The sequence below is a fragment of the Crinia signifera genome, chromosome 3, assembly GCF_055691185.1.
Source record: "Crinia signifera chromosome 3, ASM5569118v1, whole genome shotgun sequence".
NCBI classification, from domain to species: Eukaryota; Metazoa; Chordata; class Amphibia; order Anura; family Myobatrachidae; genus Crinia; species Crinia signifera.
This window is the reverse complement of record NC_139219.1, coordinates 217,465,730-217,492,378: the sequence shown is the minus strand read 5'-3', so window position 1 is coordinate 217,492,378 and position 26,649 is coordinate 217,465,730. Positions and strand designations below refer to the sequence as shown.

Here is a 26,649-nt window from a genome sequence, read left to right as displayed (position 1 = left end):
GTCCCCCGCAGTGCCCCCCTGTCTTACTAGCAGCACCCCCCCCCCCCCCCCCCCGCATTGACGGCTCCCTGCGGAGGTAGTGCAGGCGGGGACCGCAGGCGTCGCAGAGCAGAGACTGTCGGTGCGGCGGGAGAATAGAAAGTAATCTTATTCAAAAGTCCGGGCGGCCGCTGAGCTCAGCCAATCAGCGGCCGCTGAGCTCAGCCAATCAGCGGCCGCCCGGTCTTTTGAATAGGATTTCTTCCTATTCTCCCGCCGCACCGACGGTCTCTGCTCTGCGACGCCTGCGGTCCCCGCCTGCACTACCTCCGCCGGGAGCTGTCAATGCGGGGGGGGGGGGGGGGGGGCGCTGCTAGTAAGACAGGGGGGCTGTATATAAAGATATATCAGATCTGAACATCGTGGGTGCTAAAAAGCACCCATGATGGCTCAGATTCCGATATATCTTATGTTCTGCAGGTCCGACGCCGTGATCCGATCTGATGCGCGCGGGACCGCGCATCAGATCAGATCAGATGTCAAACACATGCGATTTTGGTCCGATTTCACCCGATTTATCGGCCTAAAGGGCCGAAATCGGCCGAAAATCGCATAGTGTATGGGGGCCTTTAAGATCTCAGCTCTCACCTTTAAGGCCCCCATACACTAGTCCGACTTGTTCTAAGGTCAAGTCGGACCAGTTTGCCCATGTGAGCCCCCGGCAGCTCCCCGGGAGGCTCGCTTACGATTTGGCACTTGATGTGCCAAATTTACATGCAATAAATCGCATGAGATTTATTGCATGTATATCCCCGGGGGAGCTGGAAGCGGCGGGCAGCAGCGTCCTTGCGGCGCGGGGTGACTGCTATGAGGGGCAGTCATCGGGGTCCCTGTGGCGGTTGGGAACTAGTAACGCTATTTGCCGGGCAGCAGGCATGAAGTGGTTGATGGGGGGAGAGGGGGTAACTAGTTACCGCCTCGTGTAGGGGGCGCAATGGATATGGGGTGCTTCGCCAAGCTGCAGTGTGGGTAGGGGGTAGTCAACCTCCTTTTGGATACAGAAAAACACAAGGGGGTACACTGCGCTAAAGAAAGTGGTAATAAACAAATATGTGCCAATGGAATGAAAGGTATTACATTTTAATTAAAAAAACATATAGAAGAACATGGGGTATTACATAGAAATGTGGATAAAAATCACCAAGTAAAATCAATAGAGGGGTGTTAAAAATTGTCCAGTAGATACGGTACCGTATTAATGTAGCCACTGATAAGTAAGTCCGTTCCTATATTGTCTCCTTGTGTTACCAGGGAAACGTTCCTTCCTGGTGTGCATGGCAGGCAGGAGGGAGAGTGCTGCAGCTAGCACCAGGTAACCCCAGTTCTTTTAGGGCCCATCCAGGATCGAACCCGAACGGAGGACATCTATTCTAAATAGGAGAACAACACTCCACACTTACTCCTACCGCGGGCGACTCTGGACATTTGGTCACCACATGACCCAGCTATTTACAAGGAGACAATATAGGAACGGATTTACTTATCAGTGGCTACATTAATACGGTACCGTATCTACTGGACAATTTTTAACACCCCTCTATTGTTTTTACTTGGTGATTTTTATCCACATTTCTATGTCATACCCCATGTTCTTCTATATGTTTTTTTAATTAAAATTTAATACCTTTCATTCCATTGGCACATATTTGTTTATTACCACTTTCTTTAGCGCAGTGTACCCCCTTGTGTTTTTATGAAGTGGTTGCTGAATGTGAAACCATATTTTTAAAAGACTGGCCGGCCATTTATTGGGATGGGAGGCCACTGATTGGCTGAGAGAATTCTCTCAGCCAATAAACGGCCGGAAAGTCTTTTCAAAATAGGATTTCACTGAGTGTGAAGCTGCTTCCTGCCCCGCTGCCCGGCAAAATAGCGCTACTAGTTTCCAGCCGCTGCAGGAACCCTGCTGTGCTCCCCCCACAGACTCTGCCGCTGCACATAGGTGTGTTCTAGCGATGCTTCACTGCTGGTACACAACTGGGATCAGATGCAACACATTGTGGGTGCTAAAAAGCACCTTCGATGTGCCAGTGATGGGTCCGATCTGATAAATCTAATATGCAGCCCGTCCGACCTACCACCGCCGACCTGGATGCCGCTAACCTGGCTCCACGGTGAGTGCTTCGGTCGCCGCTTCCAAGCTACAAAGTGCCGCCCTCCAGTGGCCGGTGCCCAAGGCAAATGCCTAAAGCTGCCTAGTGGTGGCGCCGGCACTGATTGAACACAATTGTAAATGAACTAAAATAATGTGTATATATATTTTCCATCACAAGCCATAAATAGCTGGTAATGTATATATTTATTCAAAGCTACAAAAATATTTTCTTTGCAACATTGCTTTACTTAAAGGGTGACAAGGCAGTGGAATATGCTGCATCTTAAGGCAACTGGAATGTGTGCCAGGTCAGTAAGTGTATGTGTACATAGTCTTGTAATCTGTTAATGTGGCCTGTTATCTTGTTCGGCTGGTTTGGTTAATATACAGTAAATACAATGTTCTTCACAGCAGAACACGTACATGGGTACAATTGACGCTCTCAGCATAGAAGATGCCTGAAAAGAAAAAGAAAAAAAAAACAATGAAAATATGAATTTAAAAAACAAGCTATTCACAAATGAACAGAATGGAAATACTTTAGAAATGTTTCAGAATGATTATTATGTATTTATGCTGGTTAGAAAGCAGTGGGTGATTGGACAGGAACAGGCAGAGTGACAAACATATATGTATGCATCATGCAGCTGTTACCAAGAATATCAAGTAAATACAGTAATGGGTAATAATGGTGGAAATGGCAGATAATAAAAAAAAAAAATCAGTTAAGTCAAAATTAGTACCATCTCTCACTCTCTCTCTATGCATATTATACACACACGTGTATATACACAGACACACATACATACTGTATATGCATGTAACCTTTGATTATGTAAACACAGCCGTTTGTTTTATTATCCAGTCCCCTGAGTGCCGTTCATAATGTGAACGATCCAATCCAGGTTTTACAGCAGCAGCAAGAAAACTGATATGATCATGCAGCACCTGTGGCTTCCTAAAAAAGGTGTTTCCAGTTTAGAGGGTCATGCCTCTTGATGGTGGAATAGCTGTCCAAGTGATAGGCCGAGGTGTGGGCTATGGTAAGGACCACTGGAGCGTTCTGAAGAGTTTGTACTATGCTTTGAGACCTGTATGCTGCAATGCTCTAACCATTTTTGCTTATACACACACACACACACACTCACCACAATGGTAGGATATATATTAAAAAAAAAAAACTCATATGTTTACAAACTCTGGTGATTACAAGTATTATTGTCACATTTGAAAGTACATCCCCTATTCCCATCAAATTTAACAAGCAGTGTGCATAAATAAACACATTGGAAAAAGATCATGTTCACTTTGTAAATATAATACTTTTAGAACATCAGAAAACCTATAGCACACCCCTCATACTTACTAGCCCCTCAAGTGAAAGTGAGAGGATTGTGTCCTAGAAGTTCCACAGCCACCATCAGCATCAAGTAGAACAAGGATGTTTTCCTCATAGATATCCCTAATTTTGTGATAGGCAGACTTGTGGCACCCCCTCAGATCCTGATGCCCTAGGACAGTGGTTCCCAACCCTGGTCCTCAAGTACCCCAACAGTGCACGTTTTCCAGGTCACCCGGCAGGTGCACTCATTATTCAGGCACATTTGAAAAGATCCACAGGTGGAGCTAATTACATCACCTGTGATTCTGTGTGGAGACCTGCAAAACATGCACTGTTGGGGGTACTTGAGGACCATGGTTGGGAACCACTGCCCTAGGAAGCTGCCTAATGGTAGAGCTGGCCCTGCACACATGAACTAATGGGGAAGGGGAATGCCAGATGCAGTAATATTAGTGCCAGATTAGTAATAATAAATCAAGATTAAAGAATAAAATCTGGCACTATGACAGGCAAAAGACCATCATTTACTGTACATAAAAATAGCAGGATTGTGGTGTCTGCTCAGCCTGATACTGTTCGCATGGACCCTGTCACATCCGCCAGCCTAGAGGTGTCTCCTTGCATAAATTCGAGTGTGTGCTGTGCAGAAAGACCCCTATGGATCAATTAGGCCGTCAGCACCATGGGACCAATTCTGGTTCACTCACAGGGAACCGAAATCAGCCCCTTCCCCGATGATCGTGGTTTGCGCATTTATGTCACCTGAAGTCAGCTGCCCGCCCTGTCTTCACCCCAGTGCCCGCAAATATAAGTATAAGTCCCCATTGACTTATATTTGCGAGCCCAGGAGAAATCATTCTATGGTCGCCGACCATCAAAAGATTTCTCCTGCTGCAGGAACATGTGAGGGAATGTGTTTTAACACATCTGGCGGTGGTGGTGGGGGGGGGGGGTTAGGGCATCTCTGGTACTAGGTAAGGTGCGATCTTTGCAGCTTGCTGAGTCAACCAGAATCAGGCCCCAAAAGTATGCCCCTGGTAACCAGTCAGTGCAGGGCCATCCAGTGGCTGTCTAGTATGTATTGTATGATGTTATAAAAATGCTCTCTGCATTGTGTGGGGGTCATAAAAATGTGTTTTATATTGATTGTATGGCAGCCACTGAAGTGTGTACAGTATGGCAGTCACTGGAGTGTGTACAGTATGGCAGTCACTGGAGGCTCTATTTTCTGTTTATTCTGTTTTCATAGGTGCAAGTACTGTTGATGCAGCTGCTACAAGGGCCAGGGCTGCCTCTCTCTGGCATCCAGGCAGGTCAGGCAACACTGCAGCAGGGATGGATTAAGGGACAGTGCTTGGGCACACATCGGTACTTGTGTAATATCTGGGCGTCCGATTTTTTAATCGCATGCCTTAACTTAAGGCATGCGATGGGACCCGATGGGACCCGATTTTCAGAGTTTTTAAGACGTTCCTGTACAATTAAAAAAATCATTATAATGGCATGCGATGCGACCAACCTGATTTTGCCATTGGACCCAATGTTAAATTGTACATCAGACCCGATTTTACATTGGATCCAATGTTAAATGCCCCCCAGATCCAATTTTTCATTGTATACCCACCCTGATGGTTAATTATTAGGTCAAATGCCCCCCCCCCCCCCATTGTTAACGCCACCCCACATTCAAAGCCAACCCGAAGCGTGGCGAACGCAGCGAGCCCGCAAGGGGCGTCGGTACGCGTCCTCCGACCTTTTCATACCCCCACTATCCGCGTTGGCGTGGAGTTAATTTTATTTAGTGTGGCGAGCGCTGCGACCCACGAGCCCGAAGCGTGGCGAGCGCCGCGAGGGGATGTGGAATACGAGCCTCATGAGGGGACGCGGATTACTTAACATGTATTCTGCGGCCGCTCGCCTGCTTCGGGCTCGAAGTCAACTCCACGTCGACGTGGATAGTGGGGGTATGAAAAGTTTGCGTACCGCTGCGCTCGCCACGCTTCGGGTTGACGTTGATCGTGGCGTTAACAATGGGGGGGCATTTCACATAGTAATTACCCATCAGGGTGGGTATACAATTAAAAATGGGGTCTGTGGGGCATTTAACACTAGTTCAAATGTAAAAATCGGGTCGAATCGGACCGATTTCGAACCCGATTTCAAAATCGGGCGCCCAAATATTACACAAGTACCCACACATCACTCCCCCCCCCCCCTCTCTCAGCTTGCCCCTACTAATGTGCTCTACTACAGAGCACAATATGAGGTGAAGGCCGGAAGAGGGGTGAGGGGCATAATGAATTAGCAGATGCAGAGTACGTGGGGGCTGTATGAGTAGTTTGTAATGTTACAAAAGTGAGAGAGGGGTCGCTGGGGGGTAAGGCTGCAACAGGGGCAGGAACCAGGGGGCTTACAGAAGAAGAGAGACAGTTAAGGCCTCCATGCACTGGGCAATTTACCTGCAATTTAGTTATTTTCCTGTGATTGCAGCAATTATTCACAGGTAAAGAACTTTAATTGCAGATGACAGAAAGTGGGTCTAATGCAATGTGTGGTCCTGTGCGCATTACGCTCGGCTTGGCTGAGGATTGCATGTAAAACTACCGCATGTTCCCTTGATTCTTCCGAGATCTTCCTGGGTGGCTCAAGGGAGAACTGCCTGTGACTTCTCAGAGTCGAGAAGTTGTCACAGTGTATGGGGGCCTTTAGTTTGGGGATGGGATGGGGTGGGTGAACCAGAATAAGCCCCTATATGCCACTGCACTGTATCCAAAACACACTATATCTAACCCGCTCTGCATCCCGCACTATGGGCCCGATTCACACCGCATGGCTGCAAATGTGCAGTGGTCAGAGCTTGGTTAACCCGCCGCCCCACTCCATTGGAATCCCACCTTGTGAATTAATGTGATTGCTGTGCCAATAGATGTGTACGGGTGCACATCCATGCGCACCCATGCATATATGTCCAATTTCCTCGTTGCAGGCTCACCATCAAATTATTTTTACGCTGACAAGTCATAGCAGGTGGCGCATTGCCCAGGACTTACTCAGTGCTGCAATGAAAAACAGCCTGTCCGGCCTGGAGCGGATATCACAAACACTCCCCTAACAGGCTGTGCCACACCTAGCAGTTTCCTAGGCATGCCTGTGTTTCCCTGTGTTTTTTTCCTGACAGGCTTGCGATCAGAAGAAGTTGCAGGCGTCGCTGGCAGGCATGCGCAATTCATCGATAATCAGCCACTGTGTGAATTCACAGCCACGCGAACAGGTCTGAATCAGACCCTATATCCAACCAGCTGAATATCTGATCTGCACTGTATCCAATCTGCTCTACAGTATATCCCACACTGTATCCAACCCACACTCTTTCCATCCTGCATTGTATCCAGCCCGCACTGCAATGCATACTTTATCCAACCTGCACTATATCCTGCACTATATCCTGCACTAACTGTATCTGACACTGTACACATCCCCCACCATATCCAACCCACTCTGTATTCAACTCAAATGATCTGTAGCACTTTATCTATTTCCAACACTCTGTATCCCGCTTTGGATCCCACACTGTATACAACCCGCTCTATATTCCCCATTGTATGCAACCTGCACTGTATCAAAACCACAGTATATCCCTCAGTATATCTGACCTGCACTGTATCCTACCCACACTATGGAGGTTATTCTGGTTGACTCGCATGGCTGCGAATGGACGTTTATCATAATCATCCATTCAGAGCCTTGGGTATAGGGGACAAATCCTTCAATGGTCGGCGACAATTGAATGATTTCTCCAGCGCTCGCAGATCTGAGACAACTCTGTAGTGTCTCAGATATGTGGGCACCCTGCGTGGGAAGCGGGGGGGCAGCAGACATCCGCTGAGGTCGGCTGCCCACCACCCGCACCATCGAGGAATTACCATGAGAATGCCCAGCGCCCCACGCACTGTTGTGTGTGAGCTCCCGTCGAATAGTCTATGACTATGGCAAAGAGCATGTACCCCTAACAGAGCATGTTAACCTCTGATAGAGCATGTTAACCCCATGACAACAAGAATTTACTCCTGGCAGAACATGTTTACCCCTGGCAGAGCAGGTTACCCCCTGGCATCAAGCATGAAACCCATAGCAACGAGCATGTAGGTAAGTGGAACTTAACTGGCATATTATGTAATAGGCATTACAGCATGTGGTATAATATGTAATAGGTATTACGGTGTGGCATAATGTGTAATCAGCATTATGGCATGTGGTATAATATGTAATGGGTGCGTGACACGTGTAACAGGCATTACGGTGTAAATTTTTGCACACTCCTTCGGCGCACACAAACTATTTTTAGTTTGTCTGGCTCCTCGATTTTAAAGAAATTTTGCCCTGATGTAATGTCAAGCGTAATTAATGTTGTTATTGGCATTTCAATACGAATATTTAAACTTTCAAAAAAACACCTGGACCTGAGGTGCCTAGTTTTCCAACTTTACTCCACACACACACACACACACACACACACACACACACACATATACATATACATGCGCATATACATGGACCTTTTGCAATCCTTATTCTGAAAGCTAGACTTTTAGGTGTGCCTATTAAACATCCTGTTCAAACAAATTTGTCAATAGCAATGAAGTCGGTCTTATCTCTCTGATATTTCTTTGGTGACTTATACCACATAGCTTATGACGTACTTTCATCATAAAAAAAATATAAATATATAAATAAAATAAAACAGCACTGATATAAATCAATGTATAAAACATACTTGTCTACTTTTAATTTCACCTCTTTGGGAGAAGCCCGGAGAGGCAACATGTCAGGGGGGAAACTCTGTGATTAGCAGGCCGGGGAGAAGGGGCGGGGCTTACATGCCACGATTGCGTCATTTTAGCCCCGCCCCCTCTCAGCGGACCCGCGATTTCAGGTAATTACGCAAGCGGGCAAGGGGGGAGTGGGGGCAATTAGCAGAATGCGGGAGACTTGCCCACCTTCCCGGGGGTAGGCAAGCCTGGTATAAAAGAGCCTTTATGTGTAGAGAAATATAGGAATATCTGTTTATTGATTGGGTAGAAAAACATAGGAACAGTAATAAATGAGAGATCTGTAACTCTCATTTCCTAAAATGACTTGGATTAAGGCACATCATACACAAAAATACTGTTGTTTAACTTCAAAAAATGATTCCTTTGTGGATATCAAATAAAGTTAAACTGTTAAACAAATTAGCATGTTGGTTCAAATGCAGAAAAGATAAATATAAATTTAATAGGGAAAGTAGAAAGTATATATTTATTGTTTGCATCTGCTAGATGTTTCTTGATACTACGGTACTGATCTGGGGTTGGCAAAAGGTGTAAGGGAAGTAGATCATACAGTATTATACTGTATGTTATGCAATAAATAAATATATGGTATACGCAGGGCCGGCGCTACCATTAGGCAGCTGCCTAGAGTGCCGGTCGCTGGAGGGTGCTCTTCCTTCAAGGGTCCCATTTGTGGTGCAGTTTCCGCCCAACATCCTTCAGCAGCTGCCCGTCCGAAGTTTTGACTAGGGTGCCAAGAAACCTACTCTGGGTATAAGGCCCTTTATCTTGTATTGTGCTGTGCCTGCTATGAGTTGTCAACTTCCCTTGTGCTTACTAGAAGTACAATTTTTCCTTATTTAATATCACTTGTAAGCAGATGTTTCTCAGAATTATATTATTGTATTGTCCTAATGTGAAGTCATTTGTGTAATTTGTATTGTTATTGCTTCAGAACCAATAAAGCACAATAGAAAAAAAATCCATACACGCACACACATATATAAAATATATCTTCATATTTCACTGTGACAGCAACATTGTAACTAAAGGCCCATACACCCTGGTAGATTTTCATTACAAAAGACTTTGAGAAAATCTCTGTTAAGGCCCATACACACTGGGCGACTTTCACATGAAAGCCGCTCAGTTTTCTCGTTTAAGCGGCTTTCCTATATAAATCGGCCAGTGTTTATGGATCTTAAGATCTACTGTTTCACCATAGTAGTGCATTCACACTGAGCTATTTTCCCAAAAAGCAAGAGATTTTCAGGAGGCGAGGTGAAAAAAATTTGCTGAAAATCTTTCATATAAAAGGATATTAACATAATGGCATACCTCCCAACTTTCTTCATAGCAGAATAGGGACACTCGCGCGGCTAGCACCTGAAAGGGGGTGTGGTCTATGCAAATGAGGGTGCAACTTATGCTAATTAAACCACGCCCCCATTTTCGCCCGCGAATAGACGCTGTGCTCGTGCGCACAGCGTCAATTCGGTCAGATTGGGGGGAACTCCCAACTGCCCCCCCCCCCCCCCCCCCGCCCGCAGCGGGACACTGACGGCCGCGGGAGGGAGGCGGGAATTTTTGGGGACGTTCCCGCGTTTAGCGGGACAGTTGGGAGGTATGTAATGGGCTGGGTTTTAATTCCAAGGGTGGGAGCAGGGGCAATTTTATTCAGAGCATTTCTGTTCTTGGGGCCTGATTCAGAACTGATTGCTGGGTTGTGTATATTCAGAACCCAGCTATCAGGTAAATGCTGCTCCGACCGGGGAAAATCCCGCCCATGTGCACGGCTATGATTTCATTTGCAGCCATGCACATAGGGAGAAATCCATTCACCTGAACCAGCAACGTATACATAACTGTCATAACAAAATATACATTGGGGCAGTGGCGGCAGTAACATTATACATTCATTGCTGGCCTGCGAAAAATGTAAGGCATGGCTTTGTGAATTTTTTTTGTCCCTCGGAGACCACCGCTGGGCATGTAGGAGCCGCTCGCAGTAAAGGGTAATGGCTATTTGAAATCTCACGCTGCCCCCTGCCGGGTCCGGCAGCCAATCAGGAGCCACCACTGCCGTTCCTGAGACCCAGCAGGCAGCAGCGCGAGATTTCAAATTGCCGGGACGTGCAGTGCTCTGAATACAGCCGGGCAGCCACTGGCTCTCTGCCTGGAAGTCACTTCTGCCTGGCCTCTGTCCCCCCGTTACCGGGAGCATATATTCCCCCTTAGCAATGAGCATGTATTCCCACATGGCAACGACCATGTAACCCACATGGCAATGAGCATTTATTCCCCCTTGGCAACGAACATGTAGCATAACAATGAGCATAGATACCCTGGCAACGAGCATGTAATCCCACCAGAGGCGTAGCTAGGGTGGAGCCGGCGGAGCACATGCTCCAGGCGCAGACATGTCACCTGGCGCCGGAGCACTGCCGCCGGCTCCCCTGCCCTGCCCTAGACACAATAAACATTGGAGACACGCACATCTCCCTACTGACCACCACATATACGGCGTCTGACCAGCCTCCAGCAATCAGTCCGGAGCCGCGTAGTGAAGTCCGACGCCCGGTGACGTCATCACCAGGCGCGCGCCGGACAAACTGAGCGGCGTGTGAGTAAGCTCCGGTGAAGACCTCACCACGACCGCTGCCTGCCGGAGAAAGCGCACAGCACAGTGGCAATAGACGGCGGGGGACCAACACAAAAGTGGGGGACCTCTGCACCACTGTGGTAGCATCGCCGGGACTCTTCCAGGTACCTTTAGGGGGCGTGCACTGTAGGGAGTCGGGAGGCCAGCTCCCTGCAACACGACCCCCTCATCCACAGAGACTGCATTAACTTGCTTTACTTTGCATGGACACTCTGCATCCATTTCTGTATATTTTAGCCCCCTTAGTCATTGTGCACCATTTACTGTACTTAGATTAAAGTATTCACATAATCTATTCTGCACTGTCTATTCATTATTATAGGAATCAACAGGAGCGCTGTTTCATTCATTCATATAGAGAGAGCACACAGTGCTCCAATCCGTTGGTACGGATTCAGTATTGAATCCCGGCGGTCGGGATCCCGGCGTTCAGAATCCCGACGACGGAATCCCGACAGCCGAAATGCCGACAAGGGGGGGACGTGGATCGCCCCCCCTTGCGGGCTTGCTGCGCTTTCCCTCCAGGAGGGAGAATGTGTCGGCATTTCGGCGGTCGGAATTCAGGCGTCGGGATTCTGAACGCCGGGATCCCGACCGCCGGGATCGTAACTGCATCCCGTTGGTACATAGGAAGGTTTATTATCATAATAGGTACATCATATTGGTACCCCCACATCCACTTATGGAAGGTTAAGGGGGCTGAGCCCCTTACGATGGTGCGAAGAGTGCCCATAGGGCGCAATGAATCACTTAGTATAGTATGTAATGGGAATCATGTGTGGCCTTATGTGTAATTGGCATTACGGCATGTGGCTTTATGTGTAATGGGTATTACGAAAATCGCTAAAATGTGCAATGGGCATTACGGTGCGTGGTATAAGGTTAGGCCATGCCCCCTTTTCGCCGTGCAAGGGTCCCACCTACTACAAATCGGGAAAGGGGGGGGGGGGGCGTGAAACATGCCCTTGCTCCGGGCGCTGTGGAACCTAGCTACACCACTGAATCCCACATGGCAATAACCATGTAATCCCTCATGGCAACGAGCATAGAACCCCTGGCAACGAGCATGGAACCCCTGGCAACGAGAATGTAGGTAAGCAGCATATATGTAGCATAATTTATAATAGGCATTACGGTGTTCAGCATAATATGTAATGGACAGTATAGTGTGTGGCTTAACGTGTAATGGGCATTAACGGTGTAAATTTTTGACGCCCGCCTTCGGTGCGCAATGTCCCTGTTGGTGGAATTTAATGTGAATTTTGGCTCAATCAATGTGGCATTATGTGAATTTTGCTTAATTTGTGTGGCATTATGTGTATAATTGGGTCTACTATTTTGTTGCAAGTGTAGAAGTGGTATATGATGTGGTGTGGTACACTACAATCACACGCCCCTTTTGAGTGGCCACAACTACATCCTTCACTTTTGACACCAAGGGGGACCTGTGTACTTTAAATGCCAGGGCCTATTTATAATCCCATTCCTGCCCTCTCTCAGCTCTTTGAGCGGGCACACTGGCACCACTAACACCCTCCCCAATCATGGTGCCCCCCGTCATTTTCTCCTGGATCCGTCCCTGGCTTTATGTGACAGCGGCATTATGCACACCGTAATGCCCTTTACAAATTATGCCACACCTCGCAATGCCACACACTGTAATGCCATTACACAATATGGCACACACCGTAATGCCCATTACATATTATGCCACATAAGTGCCGCTTAAGCCCCAAACACATGGGGCAATTGTAGCCACATCCCTGTGCGTACGGGGAGACTGTCGCCGGGAGCGCAATCACACTGGTGAGGCAGCACTGGGCGATACACACTTGGCGATTTACAGCTGAAAATCGCTCAAAACGGAAGTGTGTATGGGCCTTTAGTCATACAAGAGATACTGCTTTTTCATCATCTGAAGGCTTATGGGGCCTACACACTTAGAGATTTTGCTGAGTGATCTCGAGATCGCTCCGCACACAGCACTGCAGCGATATGTCAGTGATGTGTGGTGAGCAATCTGCTGGGCCATGCATCGCTATTGGTATGGCCCCTACACATGAAGAGATGTAGGGGGATTCTCTAAGCGATCTAGTCAAATTAAGTCAGATTGTTTAGAAAATGCCCTGAAATCGCCCCGTGTGTAGGCCCCAATACATTATTGTGAGTACTGCTTATTATATATGTTATGTTGGGATGCAGTCAGCATCCCGGCTGTCAGGATGCCGGCGGTCAGTATACAGACACTGGAATGTTGAAAGATTCAGGTGTGGCCTCAAACAGAAATCTTGGTGGCTGGTACACTGATATCTGGGCTCCCCACCCCAACCCTGCCCCCCTAGAGCAACAGATTTGTATTGCATTGCATATTGAATGTGTTTTTTTATTATTAGGGGGAAAAAATGAACATGTATTAAAAATCCGCTGCACTACTGCTGAGCACAGTGAGCCATAGTTGCAATTTCGCAGTGTCACTTTTACCAAAGCAATTCCCTGTTACCACCGGCGCCAATAACCAGGCTCCAGGTTTTAGTCATCGATGCCTGTGTATCACCTGCAGTCCTGCTCAGACCATCGCCACTGCAGGGCCAGATTAGTGAAGAGCAGATGGAGCGCACACCATTGTGCATCGTGCGGTTTGGTGCATCAGGTAATGTCACTAAACTCATTAGCATGGGTAGCCGAACAGGTGACCACACCCAGGGGTGTCATGGTAGGTTCCCTTCAGGGTATCAAGGCAGACGGCTGGCTGGCTCGCCGGCCCCTTTATGAACCATTGCTAAGCACTGCAATGCTTACAAGCTCGGAGCCCAGTACAGGTATCCCTTTTAAACCCCCCCCCCGTCGTCTGCCCTGTATGTACCCAGTTATGTTAAGGGGTAGGAGAGCTGTAAGGTTATTTTTAAGATATGTGTGTTCTACCTATAAATCACAAGTTAGTATAAAATATTTGAACACTATACTGTTCTGATTTCAGGTTCATTAAGTTGTTGTTCCCTGCAGGAGTATAACACGAACTGATTGGGAATTTTTGGAAAGTTTGCCTACATTGTGAGGGCAATCTCTGAGCCCCACTTTAATCCATTCCACACATCATAACAATGGTCCTGTCACAAGAGGCACATCACGCCATCACTAAGGGCCTCTTTCCTCACTAGATTTTTAATAACAGTTATAGCATTACATCTCTAAAAAAAAAAAAAAAATCTCAGAAGGAGTGGGAGTCTTATTACTAGCTATGTCTCAACTTACATTTACCACACAATACCTATTGTGCCATGAGAATAGATGCGATTAGCACCAGAATGGTTCCCAGATGAAAATGGCTCAGGTACAATTACAGAAAGCATGACTGGTGAGGTAAGGGCATTCATTGGGTAACTATTATGCATACCAATGAGTCACTGCATCATAATACAACCAATCCACTACAAACAATGCACACTAAATGTTAATGAAAAACTATACATAACTAAGGACTTATGAGTCACGTTTGCCTCTATTGTGAGGGCCCATATCAGTTTGTGTCTTCCTACCTCCTGTCACAGGAGGATCCTGTAGGATTATACAGAGGTTATATACAGACTTAATACAGAGCAGCATGTGGGTGGGCTGGTGCCAGTGTCAAAACATTTATGTACTTAGTTTCTTTTACATCCTCTTTAGGTCAAAAATAAGAAACAAAATATCATCATTTACAAACTACGCTGCACCAATACTTATTTAAATTAGTAATGAGACTTTTTTCCCCAAAAAAAACAAAATTTATACCCTGGACTCCTAAACCTACAATGCATTTTCTTTTCAAAGTTTATTAAAGAAAAAAAAAGGTCAATAATGAATGAGATTTCTATTATAGACCAGGAAGAAAGATAGCAGTAATGCCATTCAAAATAACACACCATTCAAAATAAAATAAATCACTTATTACAACATTGTATGTTGGAGTGTTTGCATTAGTTATTTGATAACTGCATTACATAGCAGTATCATATGATGCAATTTGCACAAAAAGTTACCTGTCCTATGGTAAGCCTGTTTTCCACAAAAAGGGCTGAATAAAATGAACCACTGCTTATGTTTTTATCTCCTGCGTCTTAGCATAGAGATCATGTGGTCGGACATTAATATCCTTTTTTGTTCAAGGAATGTCCTGCCCTCAGGCATCGTCCAGGGTGCCTCAGTGACAATGTGGAATCCCATCTGTGATGCAGGGACATAGGACTGAGGATAAATCATATTAAAAGGGAGGGGGTTCACCGTAAATTACATTTACTTCATACCGCATCTCAACAGTGTTCCTGTCCTCTTGGAAACTCTGCCGTTCACTGTATAGGTCCTAGGCGTGACCTATAGAAGGGATCACGGGGGTTATTTACACTGATCTCTGTTGTGCAAATTCACCAGCCTATCGATTATCGAACGACAAGAGCATCTCTCTGGATCACAGCGCACATGCATAAAGCCAAACGGTGACAAAAAACAGCAATGAATCTATACGCCATCACCTGGCAGTTTGCCTGACAGTAAGTTGCCATTTGGGGGTGGTAACCAGCTGATTTCTGGGAGTGTCAGGAAAAATGCAGGCGTGCCCATGTGTTTTCAGGAAGGGTGTGTGACATTAGTTCCGGCCTTGATCATCCTGTATCTGTCGCAGACTTATGGAAGGGTCAGAGTTACACACACTTGCACAGACTGGGCAATATCATTCAATGGTGAGGGAGTTGTGAATAGATTTGCAGCTCAGCCATCCATTAGCAAGTCATTCGCAGACTTGCACATGGCGGGATTTTGCTTGGTCAGGGCGGTGGCAAACTTTTTGCGGACATCTACAAATTCGCACAGAGGCGATCAGGTCTGAATCAGGCACAAGGTTCTGCACCGTTTGGCTGTCATCACAGCAGATATTACACACTTTAATTAGCGCATTCTGCCTTGATCGTTATGTGTTTAATAGTGTTCCCTCTACGCTTTTTTTGCAGGTTGCCATACCCTGCCCATTTTTAAAACCTCAAAATGCACCCTTCCTTTTTTGTGTGTGGCACTGTGCGCACTTACGCTGCCCCCCACCGCGCTGACATGCCACTGGGAACTTTTGGTGTGTGCCATCATGTGTAATGGGTATTACAGTATATGCCATCATGTGTAATGGGTATTATGGTGTGTGGTATAATGTGTAAGAGGCATTTTGTGTAAGATGTCATTTTGACAGAATATGTAATGGGCATAGCAGAGTATGGCAATGTTTAATGGGCGTAATCTAGTGTGCAATTTTTTATATATATGTGGGGGGGGGGGGTTGTTTCTAATGTAAATTTCTAATATAAAATGTGCCCTTCCGATTGAAAAAAAGTGCCCTGCCTGGGGGTCAGCACCCTGCCCTACACCACAAATTCTAGAGTGAACACTAGTTTAATATCAATATACTTTTAGCTGTGACACAACATTTCCTCTTTCTTGCTATACAGTGTAACAACTATAAGCAATTATCTGACGAGATGCAAGAGAATGTTGTTTCAATTTTGCACAAAATGTATACAGTTACCTTTACAATTGCCTGAACAAATGTGTTCTATTATATACAACAAATAAATATATACACAAAGACAAATATAAATATGTTAAGATATCATATGGCTGACACTAATGATTTCACAGATGTGGTTCATGCCATTAAAATAACCAGGTACATTCAAGTGGCAACAGGGTCAGGCAGGGGAGATGCAGGAGGATGGTGATGCAGAGAAGTAACTTACATCTGTGCCATGAGAGGGGCCCACACAATGCCAACTCTGCTTGGGACACAATCAAGCCATGAAAAAAAAAGTCAGTAGAATAAAATCAATGTAGAAAAGATGTCATAAAAGAAAAGGATGCATTCATGTTCTGTATATAGTATGGTGTCTATGCACTAAGTCTAGGAGAGAGTTCAGGTAGACTGGGGTAAAGTACCAATCAACCAACTCCTGTCATTTACAGCCGATTTACTGGTGCTTTATCTCCGTCTACTTCTCTTTCTTTAAGGGGGCATTCAATCTGTGCCAAATTTTTCGCCAGGCAAAAAATCTGCAATTTCCATCCATTTTTAGGGTGAACAAGATTCGCCCTATTCTATCTCTGTGATGATTTTTGCTTGGACGAAAAAGCAGGCATGGGAAAAATCCATGCGGATCGGTGAATTTGCAGCCAATCCATGTGGGTTGTTGAATTTGTGGGCCATTTTTGCCTATGACAATTTGACAAAAAAAAGCAAAAACGTACTAAAACCCAGTGAAAACAGCTGTGATTGAATACAGATCAGCAAATTTTTGCCTGCCAAAAAATCCAGCAATCATTGAATAGCCCCTCTGTTTTAGTACATACACCTCTTTGTCACTTTCACAAGTGTTGATTTTAGTTCAGCTATGTTGCCCAAATACCAAAATGATACATGATACCAACTGATTGAGCTGGTTACCACAATTGATACGTGGGTGGTAATTTTTCTACTGTACCCCTTACAGAAAATTATGTGAATAGTTTTAAACGGAAAAACATTTCAGCAAGCTAAAAATTAAACCGACATCATTTGTAACATGATCCTATCAAAGCACAAGTCTAAATGGCTTTTTTTTCAAAAGCTTGGGATCTACCAACAGTTCATGTTCTCCAAGTCACTTGTGGATCTTTAAAATGTGTCGGTTAGGAATGAATGCAGCATGTTTGAACATGTGACAGTTAGTAATGACTACACCTGTGCACCAGCTAGGTGGTTTGGAAACCCTGCTCTAGAGCAACCATTACCAAGATGTGAAAGAGATGGAGAAAGTGGAAGAAGAAGCCAGAATACATATTTAGAATGTATTGATATCACTGCACGATCAATCAGGAGGGTGTTATGTAATTTAAAACTAATACAAATTGCTTCAATTTGGCCTCCGTGGGGTGCAACAGTAAGCCATTATTAGCAAACTAAATGATCCCCAACAAATACACATTTAAAAATATTACAACTCCAGCATTACACACAATCAGACAGTATACTATCTCCCATGCTTTTTGCAGTATACATGCTTCCACTTGGTGACATAATCAGACGTCATGGCCTGGTCTACCACTGCTATGCAGATGATACCCAACTGTACCTGTCCTTTGCTCCAGGCACCGATTACACGATAAGAACCGTGCCAGTTGGCTGAGACTGAACCAAGATAAAACAGAAGTCCTGATGATAAATCACAGGACAAGACGGCAGCATAGCCAACTGACAGGTCTTAAGCTGGGGGGCACAGCACTAAAAAAACTCTGATCATGTGCGGAATCTTGGTGTTGTCCTGGATAATGGCCTGACACTTAAACATCAGGTGTCAGCCACAATCAAATCCTCATTCTTTCATCTGAGAAACATAGCCAGAATCAAGCATTTAATTCCCTCAGAAGACCTGCCTAAAGTCATACATGCATTTATATCATCACGACTAGACTACTGCAATGCTCTCTACCTGGGTCTTCCAGCAAAAGAATTGCACCGCTTGCAGCTGGTACAAAATGCATCCGCCAGACTATTAACTAACCAGCCCCGCTCCAGCCACATAACTCCCATTCTCTACGCCCTTCACTGGCTACCTGTAAAATGGCGAATCGTTTTAAAGATTGGCTTACTCACTTTCAAGGCCTTAGATCAGTGTTTTTCAACCACTGTGCCGTGGCACACTAGTGTGCCTTGAGCTGTTCTCAAGTGTGCCCCCAGATCTAGAGATGCCCAAACCAGTTTACAGCCAACACCAGTTCAACTGTTATTTACTGGTTTCTTCTTTTCTTGTAAAGGGCCAATGTATTTTATTTGTGTTACCTGTGGTGACCAGTGTGATTGTTTTTCATATGGGGGCCAATAGGTTTGTATTTTTCCTGTGGGGGCCAATGTGTTTTGCCCTGTGGGGATCTCATGGTGTGCCTTGGAAATTGTAAAAATCTTATTTAGTGTGCCGCAAGGTAAAAAGGTTGAAAATCATTGCCTTAGATGATCAGGGCACAAGGTACCTGCAGCAGCTTCTGATTCCTTACTGTCCTACTCGATTACTACGATCCACTGAAGAAGGACTACTAACAGTACCCAGAATTCCCCTGAATTCATCTGGGGGTCGAGCTTTCAACTTTGCTGCTCCAACTCTATGGAATAGTCTAAAGACGTACCCATTTACTCAAGCATTTCACAGACATTCACTGTTAAGCTTGTTTTGTATTTTGAGCTGTAAAGACAATGGTGAAGCACTTTGAGTCCTATTGGGAGAAAAGCTCTATATAAATATCATCATTATTATTATGCTTGATAGCTGCTGACAAGCCAACAGAGCTCATTCTAGCCTGATAGACTGCACCAACAGTGCAAATACCAAACTCTAGAAAGAAGCTCTAGAAGGGAAAACATTTTGGAAATTTCAGACCATCTCTCACTCTTTAATACACATACACTAAAGGCCCCCAATATACTAGTGCAATTTGGCCTGTTTTCTCTCGATTACGATGGATTGGCCCAATAAATCGGCTGGAAATCAGGAAAAAATCGTATGTGTTTGACATCTGAATGGACCCTTGCACATCGAGTCGGAGGTTAGACAGGCTGCACATAAGAGAAATCATATGCGCAGCCATCAGCTACAAATAGCATGTGCTTTTTCAGCATCCGCACTGTGCAGTATCACATCAGACTTCCCCGGCAGCTCCCTGGGAGTCCTTTTATATGTGGATAAATCATGTGCGATATATAGAATGTAAAAAATGGCACATTATGTGCCAAGTCAAAAGAAAGACTCCTGCTGGGGTAGTTCAAAGTAAAACTGGTCCGACTTGTGTCCCAGACAAGTCACACCAGTGTATGGGGGCCTTAATATTCAAAACAATTGATGCATGCATCTGCAGTTCCCCCCAACCCTGTCTAATAACAAAGCATAGCCAAGCAGACATCTATTTCCCTTTACCTTTCTGGGATCAATTCTAGTTTTCATCTTCCTTTTGTCTTAGGATTCCATGTCTCACATCTTTTCTATTCTAAAAGCATATGTGACATGTAATGATCCTTTTTTTTTTTTTATACTATATTAATTAAAAGAAAAAAAGTGTGCTCTTCCTTTATTCCTGCATTGTGGTTAGCCCTTTACAGCTGTGTCTCTGCCACATACAACAATATATATACCGTATATACTCAAGTATAAGCCGACCCGAATATAAGCCGAGGCACCTAATTTTACAACAAAAAACTGGGAAAACTTATTGACTCAAGTGGGACCCTCACTCGAGTATAAGCCGAGGGGGGCTTTTTCAGCATAAAAAATGTTCTGAAAAAGTAGGCTTATACTCGAGTATATATGGTATTACTATTCCAAATCAGAAACATCCCACCTGTTTACTTACTACAGTATTTTCTGTGCTCAACTAAAGCTGAATGAGGTATAACTAGCACATAAGTGCTGGAACATATTGGGGGAAATTAGGATGAGAGATTCAGAAAGTCAGAGTTGCCGTTTTAAAAAAACCTGGAGATTTCTTACCAAATCTCTCACTTTCTGAATCTCTCTCATCCTATTAAATATCACCCATTGTATCCCAAAAGTACTGATGAAACCAATTGCCAGACATTAAGGGTGAAATTTAATAGGATGCAAGATTCAGAAAGTGAGAGATTTGGTAAGAAATCTCCAGTTTTTTTAAAGCGGCAATCATTTACACTGCAAAATCAAACTGGTGTAAATGATTGGCACTTTAAAAAAACTGGAGATTTCCTAACAAATCTCTCACTTTCTGAATCTCTCATCCTATTAAATTTCACTCTAATGGGCCCTACACACATAGCGATGTGGGCAGGGCTACCTAGCTATGCTAGGTCGGGCTGTGCTGCGCCGCTATCGCATAGCACACAGAGCTGACAACCCACACACAGAGCGAGCTGTCAGCTCTGTGTGCTAAGCGAGCAGACAGCGCCAGTGTTCTCCGGTGGGAGAACACTGCCGATGCCGAGATTGATGGACACTGTCCATCAATCTCGGCCAGCGATAAAGACGCGCGGGGACGCGCACGGCTGCCGATATAGCCCCCACACATACACCGATGTGAGGGCATTTGCTAAGCGACTTTGCCAAACTAAGCAAAATCGCTTAGAAAATGCCTTAATATCGGCATGTGTGTAGGCCGTATAAGTCTGTCAAAATGTAGAATACATTGGTTTCTAGTAACATATGGTTCTTGGTTCTAAAATAGTATTTTCCTGCTCACAAGTGATGGAAATGGAGCGATTCTTTGGGCTGTTGGCTATTTTTAGGCTAGTAAAGTGGGTTGTACTAATATAAAATCTCAGTTATTTACAAAAAAAAATAAAAGCAAGTAATGTAATATAGATTATTGTAATAAAAGGTACAGCAGCTGTGGCTGTATTAACCCATATAGCAATAAATGGGAATGCACTGTATGTGTTTAGAAGTACCTACAACTGCATGTACAGCAGCCTTTCCCAGTTCTGTACATAAGCTATCATTTAGCCATAGGCAGATTTTCAACAAGTCAACCAAGGCCCAGCAGGTCCCAATGGGCCCCATAAAGATATCATGGTCACCCAAAACATTCCTAATAAATCAATGCGCATCTACCCTGTGGCATTATGACATCACACAGAGCCACTTGCACCTTCAAAATCCTTATGATGTTCTTTGACCAGATAAAAAATGTTTGGACACACAAAATGGTTTCATCCACTGTAATGTGAAACAGGTATTGAGCCGAATTCTAAAAGACCACGAGTCTGATATACGCAATGCTATTTATTACACAAGAGAGCATTTATGGATAGTCTGCCCACGTGACAAGGTACTCTATCAATGCTAGCTGCAATCAATAGCAAACATATAGTGCAATGAATTGTTTGAGGGAGGGGGGCCAAACTGGTATCTTGCTTAGGGCCCCATGAGATCTAAATCCGCCTCTGTATTTACCAGAACCAAATACAGAATTATTCAGACATTCTACTTGAAGCTTCCTAAAGGATATAAGTATATGAACTAGATTTTCTGATGTATTTGAGAGGGTCATTAATATATTGTACCTCCCCGTATTCTATAGATACCTTCATTTGTGGCAATGCTCAGTAAGGCACAGCCAACATCATGATTCCTAGGCCAGCAGGCGGGACACATCCACAGCACATATTCCAAGAAATCTACTGCTCTGCTGAATTTACCCATCTGCACCTAACATTGTAAACTGGAGGATGCTTAATATAGGTCTCATACTGCAACATTCTTGCAGGCACACGGAATCACAAAATCAGATTTGGACAAGTAAAATCCAATAGACATTGTGATTCATGGAATTAAAGACTGCTTCAGATTAGTAATATTGTAAAGTAATTGGAAGATTTGGACTAATAATATCAAACAATCCTTTGAATGATTTACACTGCAGGGCAGTACGCTATGCCAATAACCAAAATGTAATACAATTTAATTAAGTCATTTCAGTCTGTGTGATATAAAGCAGAGTCTTTGTTCCTGCAGTTAGGCATGAGGACATAATAGACCTTGTGATGTTTAGTAACAGGAAAAAGTTGTATAATGCATTTATTTCTCTCTGTGTCCATATTACTGTACTCCAGGGGTTGTACTACTGTAATACAATCTAGGAGACTTTGCTAAAATTAGTTTATACCAGAATATACCAAGCACGCAACAGAGCTCTCCCCATATTGATCTATACCAGATTTTCAACCTTTTTCAACTCGTGGCACACCAAACAAGATTTTAAAATTGCAAAGGCACACCATCAGACCCCCACAGGGAAAAACACATCGGCACTCACAGAAATAAAAAAATACATTACCCCCTTGAAAAAAAAAATCACACTGGCTCCCACAGGTAACAAACATAATACACATTGGCCCTCACATGAAAGCAAGAGACCAGTGAAAAATAGTTGAACTGGTGGTAATGGCTATACGCTGGTGTGGACATCTCTAGCTCTAGTGGCACACCTGAGAATAGCTCTAGGCACACTTGTGTTGAAAAACACTGATCTATACGATAGCATTCATATCTAACTGCATCCCATCAGGACTGTATTGCAATCTGGTGGGACTGATATGCTATAGATTACTATCCTTATGTATCCTTCCTATTATCCATACAGATTGTAAGCAGGGCCCTCCTACCTCTTTGTTGATCTGTTATGGTGGCCATACACTACTGCCATGTATCGCGCGCAGTGTATGGCCATCCAACCCCCCTGAGCCACCCTGATAGCATGCAATACATTAGAGTCTTATAAACAGTATATACTATAGACTGCTACATGGACAGGCAACACTCCACCATTCCATTAACAGCTTACCTACATTTCCCATAAATAAATCATATGGCTTAGGAAACAGTGGTGTTGGGGTAATTTCAGTTACACCACATCAAATGGAATCATGTGCAACAAGCAGCTATTATTCTGGTAACAGGACTAACTTTAATGCCTGCTCTGCATGACATTTATTTTGGTTCTCTCTGTCTCTACTAACACCACCCCTTTCTCTCCATCGCTCTGCCCCTCCCATAATTGCTCCCCAAATCCTTGACCCCTCCCCCTTTTTCTATCTTTCCCACCAACACTTTCTGCATACCTCTCCTTTTCATTTTGTGCTTATTTACAGATACCGGCTCTCCCGAAAAAGCAGGGGAAGGCCACTGTAAAGAAAGGGTGCGCCAGTGGTGCCTACAGTGGTGAAACACTGGCGCACCGCCTCCCCCCCCCCCCCCTCACTGATCCCCAATTGCTGATACTTACCGCTGGAGGAGGATCGGCCCCACATGACAGTTTGTGTGTTTGGGCATCCAAACACAGAGATGCCTGAACAGACAGACGAACACACAACCTTCCGTTGGCCACCCTTTTTTACAGGGGCCCGCTTTCAGTTCTGGATGTATTCAGAAAGTCATACGTTTTCCAACAACATATCACAATGCATGAAAACAACAGAAATAGCATGGATCCTTATCACAGCACCCTTAAGGGGTCATTAGATTAAACCCATTTTCAAACTTAGATTGGTCCAGACGTATCAAGCGTCAAAGTGATAAAATGGAGAGTGATAAACAGCCAGCTAATCAGATCCAAACTGCCGTGTTAAAGGCTGGGTTTGAAAAATTACAGGTAGGAGCAGATTGGCTGGTTGTTTATCACCCTCCACTTTATCACTTTTTGATGCTTGATATGTGGCCCATTGTCCCTTTGGATGATAAGATAGTATGCAAAGCTTAAAGACGATAGTTAAAATGTTGGGCGTTATCTTGGAACATACACACACACACACACACGTCATTCAATTCTACTTATGCATATATCTTGTTCATAACTGTCCTATTACAAATTGACAGATGTATTACACACCCTCTATAACAAAAGCATTGTTAATAACAATTATACCAGTCTCTTAACTGGTTATTAATCAGTGTTAATATTTTGCTTAAGTAAACAGAAAGTACAGTAACAATAATCTGACAGTTTGTTCCTGGTATTACTCTCCCAACAGTTATGCCATTATCTAGCCAGTTTCAGGAAGATACTAATCCCAGATGAAACACTGTACTGACAGGTTACAAAAACAAATGGGCATTTGGTTGGCACACCATTTTAAGAACCAATCTATTTTTACATTTGTGTGGCATCACAAAAGGACAACTTAAACCATCTAGAGAGACTGCCATTCAGATAGAACATTTTAAAAGGAATTGGCACCTAAAGGCCTCCAAGGAAGGATAAGGGTAATTATGTGCATGGAGCTGCAAATGGTCATTAAGAGGCTTTAATTAGGTATATAAATGGTTTAATATTTAACTCGGATCTGTCCAATATGTTTGAAGCTTTATTTGCACACTGCCTGCTAGAGCATGGGAGTACTGGGAGTACTGGATTGTTTTTAATAATCAACCACTTCACTTATTACCTATGTATTTAAGTACAACTAAATAAAAAAAATACAACATTTTACTTTGAAAACAATATTGGTGTATTCTCATTCGGAATTACTTTTTTACTTATTCTAACTATTTCATGCTACTGAAAATTTTCTTAGGCTACGATGCACATGATACTTCCTTAAACAAGCTTTTTTTTTTTGTTTTTTTGCAAGAATCCTAAGAACGAACAGGAACGAAAACAGATTATAAGGGTGGCGGTGGACCCGAGTTTTAAATACTAGTCCTTTCCCAGCTACAAAAGCACTAGTGTTCAAACACTTGCATGACACCACCCTAAGGAATGCAGCCACATGCCAAAAGTATTATGCAAATTGTTAATCTATACACCTGTAAAAATATAACAGAAGATTAAATTCTGATAAAGAATCATGATAGCACGCCTACATTGTAAGTGTGATAATCGTGTGCACGCTGTTGGTATTTTTGCATATGTGTTAAATGTATTTGTCACAATGCCGAACCACACTGACATCATGGTCAAAATTATAGGTAGAGAGGTTTAAAAACAAAAATGTTGCAACAAAACAGGAGGACTCCATCCCCCTGTGTACTTACGGTTCCAGGTCTGGTGAAATCGATGCTCTGAACAGCACTTTGTCTCATCTGGCTATTAAACAGCCGTGTACATACACTCTGCAGATATTCAGGAGTAATCTGAAAACACAAGTAGCACTTAAATTATTTTGTGAACGAGGACATCAATGCTACTCAAGTCAAAATAACACTATTCAGGTTTGTGGCATATTATGGTTTAAAAAGGAAATAAATTCCCCAGAAAGCGCTGATAATGGGAGATTGAACAGATACGAGGCACAGTAAAAAAAAAAAAACAGTAATTTTCACTAAATACTGAAACTGTGACAAGTCCTGAAAATATCTGGACCTGATCATTTAAAAAAATATATATTGCTGCTACATCCATGCCGTTTTCACTTTGAGAATACAGCACTTTGGCACAGGATCACTTTATTTGGACGCACCTTACTCTTGAAAGCACCTGCACTTTATCTACTGTGAAATCAACTACCCGAGCCTACTGCGGTGGTGCCGCAGTCTTGATCCAAAGCATAGCCCATATTTTGTTCTGCTTCATGTCAAATAAAATTTGCTTTTCATGCAATAAGTGTCAGTAACATTGTTTAAGAGCAGGGCTGGGCAACACCGGCCCTCCAGATGTTAATGAACTACACATCCCAGGATGCTTTGCATTCGTTTTGCTATGTGGCCATGCTGAAACTGATGCAAGGCATGCTAGGATGTGTAGTTCATCAACATCTGGAGGGCCGGTGTTGCCCAGCCCTGTTTAAGAGGGTTGCGCAACACCATACTATTCTTTGTTGTACAATTGTCCTTTTGGGGACGGTTTATGGTAAAGTGGGCTGCACCCTTTTAATTTGTTGCGCTCCCATTTCCACAATATCTTGTATCCAAAAAACATGGATGTCACTTCTAAATACACATTCAATGTATTAATTCACAGTAGATGAATCATGTATAGAATAGTCTCATACCTATAAATATATTTGTTTCTATTATTTGTGATTACTAAATAAACAAGTTGAATCTTCTGAGTGCATCAAGTCATTACGTACACATTTTCATCAACAATAAAAGGGTAAAAAATATCAGAATGCGTCATAAATATTAAAACTGGCAGAAATTGAGTCCATCCCTTATGTAATTTCTGATAGATTTACACACAAACCATTGATCAT

General features: G+C 43.9%; 1 protein-coding gene across 5 annotated transcripts in view; it reads right to left on the bottom strand.

Moving 5' to 3' along the window:
* Positions 1–26,649, bottom strand: part of ARMC9 (armadillo repeat containing 9) — a 154,927-nt gene that overhangs the window by 55,211 nt on the left and 73,067 nt on the right. For 3 of the 5 annotated variants that reach the window (XM_083177456.1, XM_083177457.1, XM_083177459.1), the window contains exons 9-11: positions 25,490–25,588; positions 16,706–16,741; positions 2,558–2,592 (exon numbers count right to left, since the gene is read on the bottom strand). In XM_083177456.1, coding sequence (XP_083033582.1) covers positions 2,558–2,592; positions 16,706–16,741; positions 25,490–25,588 — 170 coding nt within the window. The remainder of the gene's footprint in view (positions 1–2,557; positions 2,593–16,705; positions 16,742–25,489; positions 25,589–26,649) is intronic. The other 2 variants (XM_083177458.1, XM_083177460.1) reach the window with 1 other exon arrangement.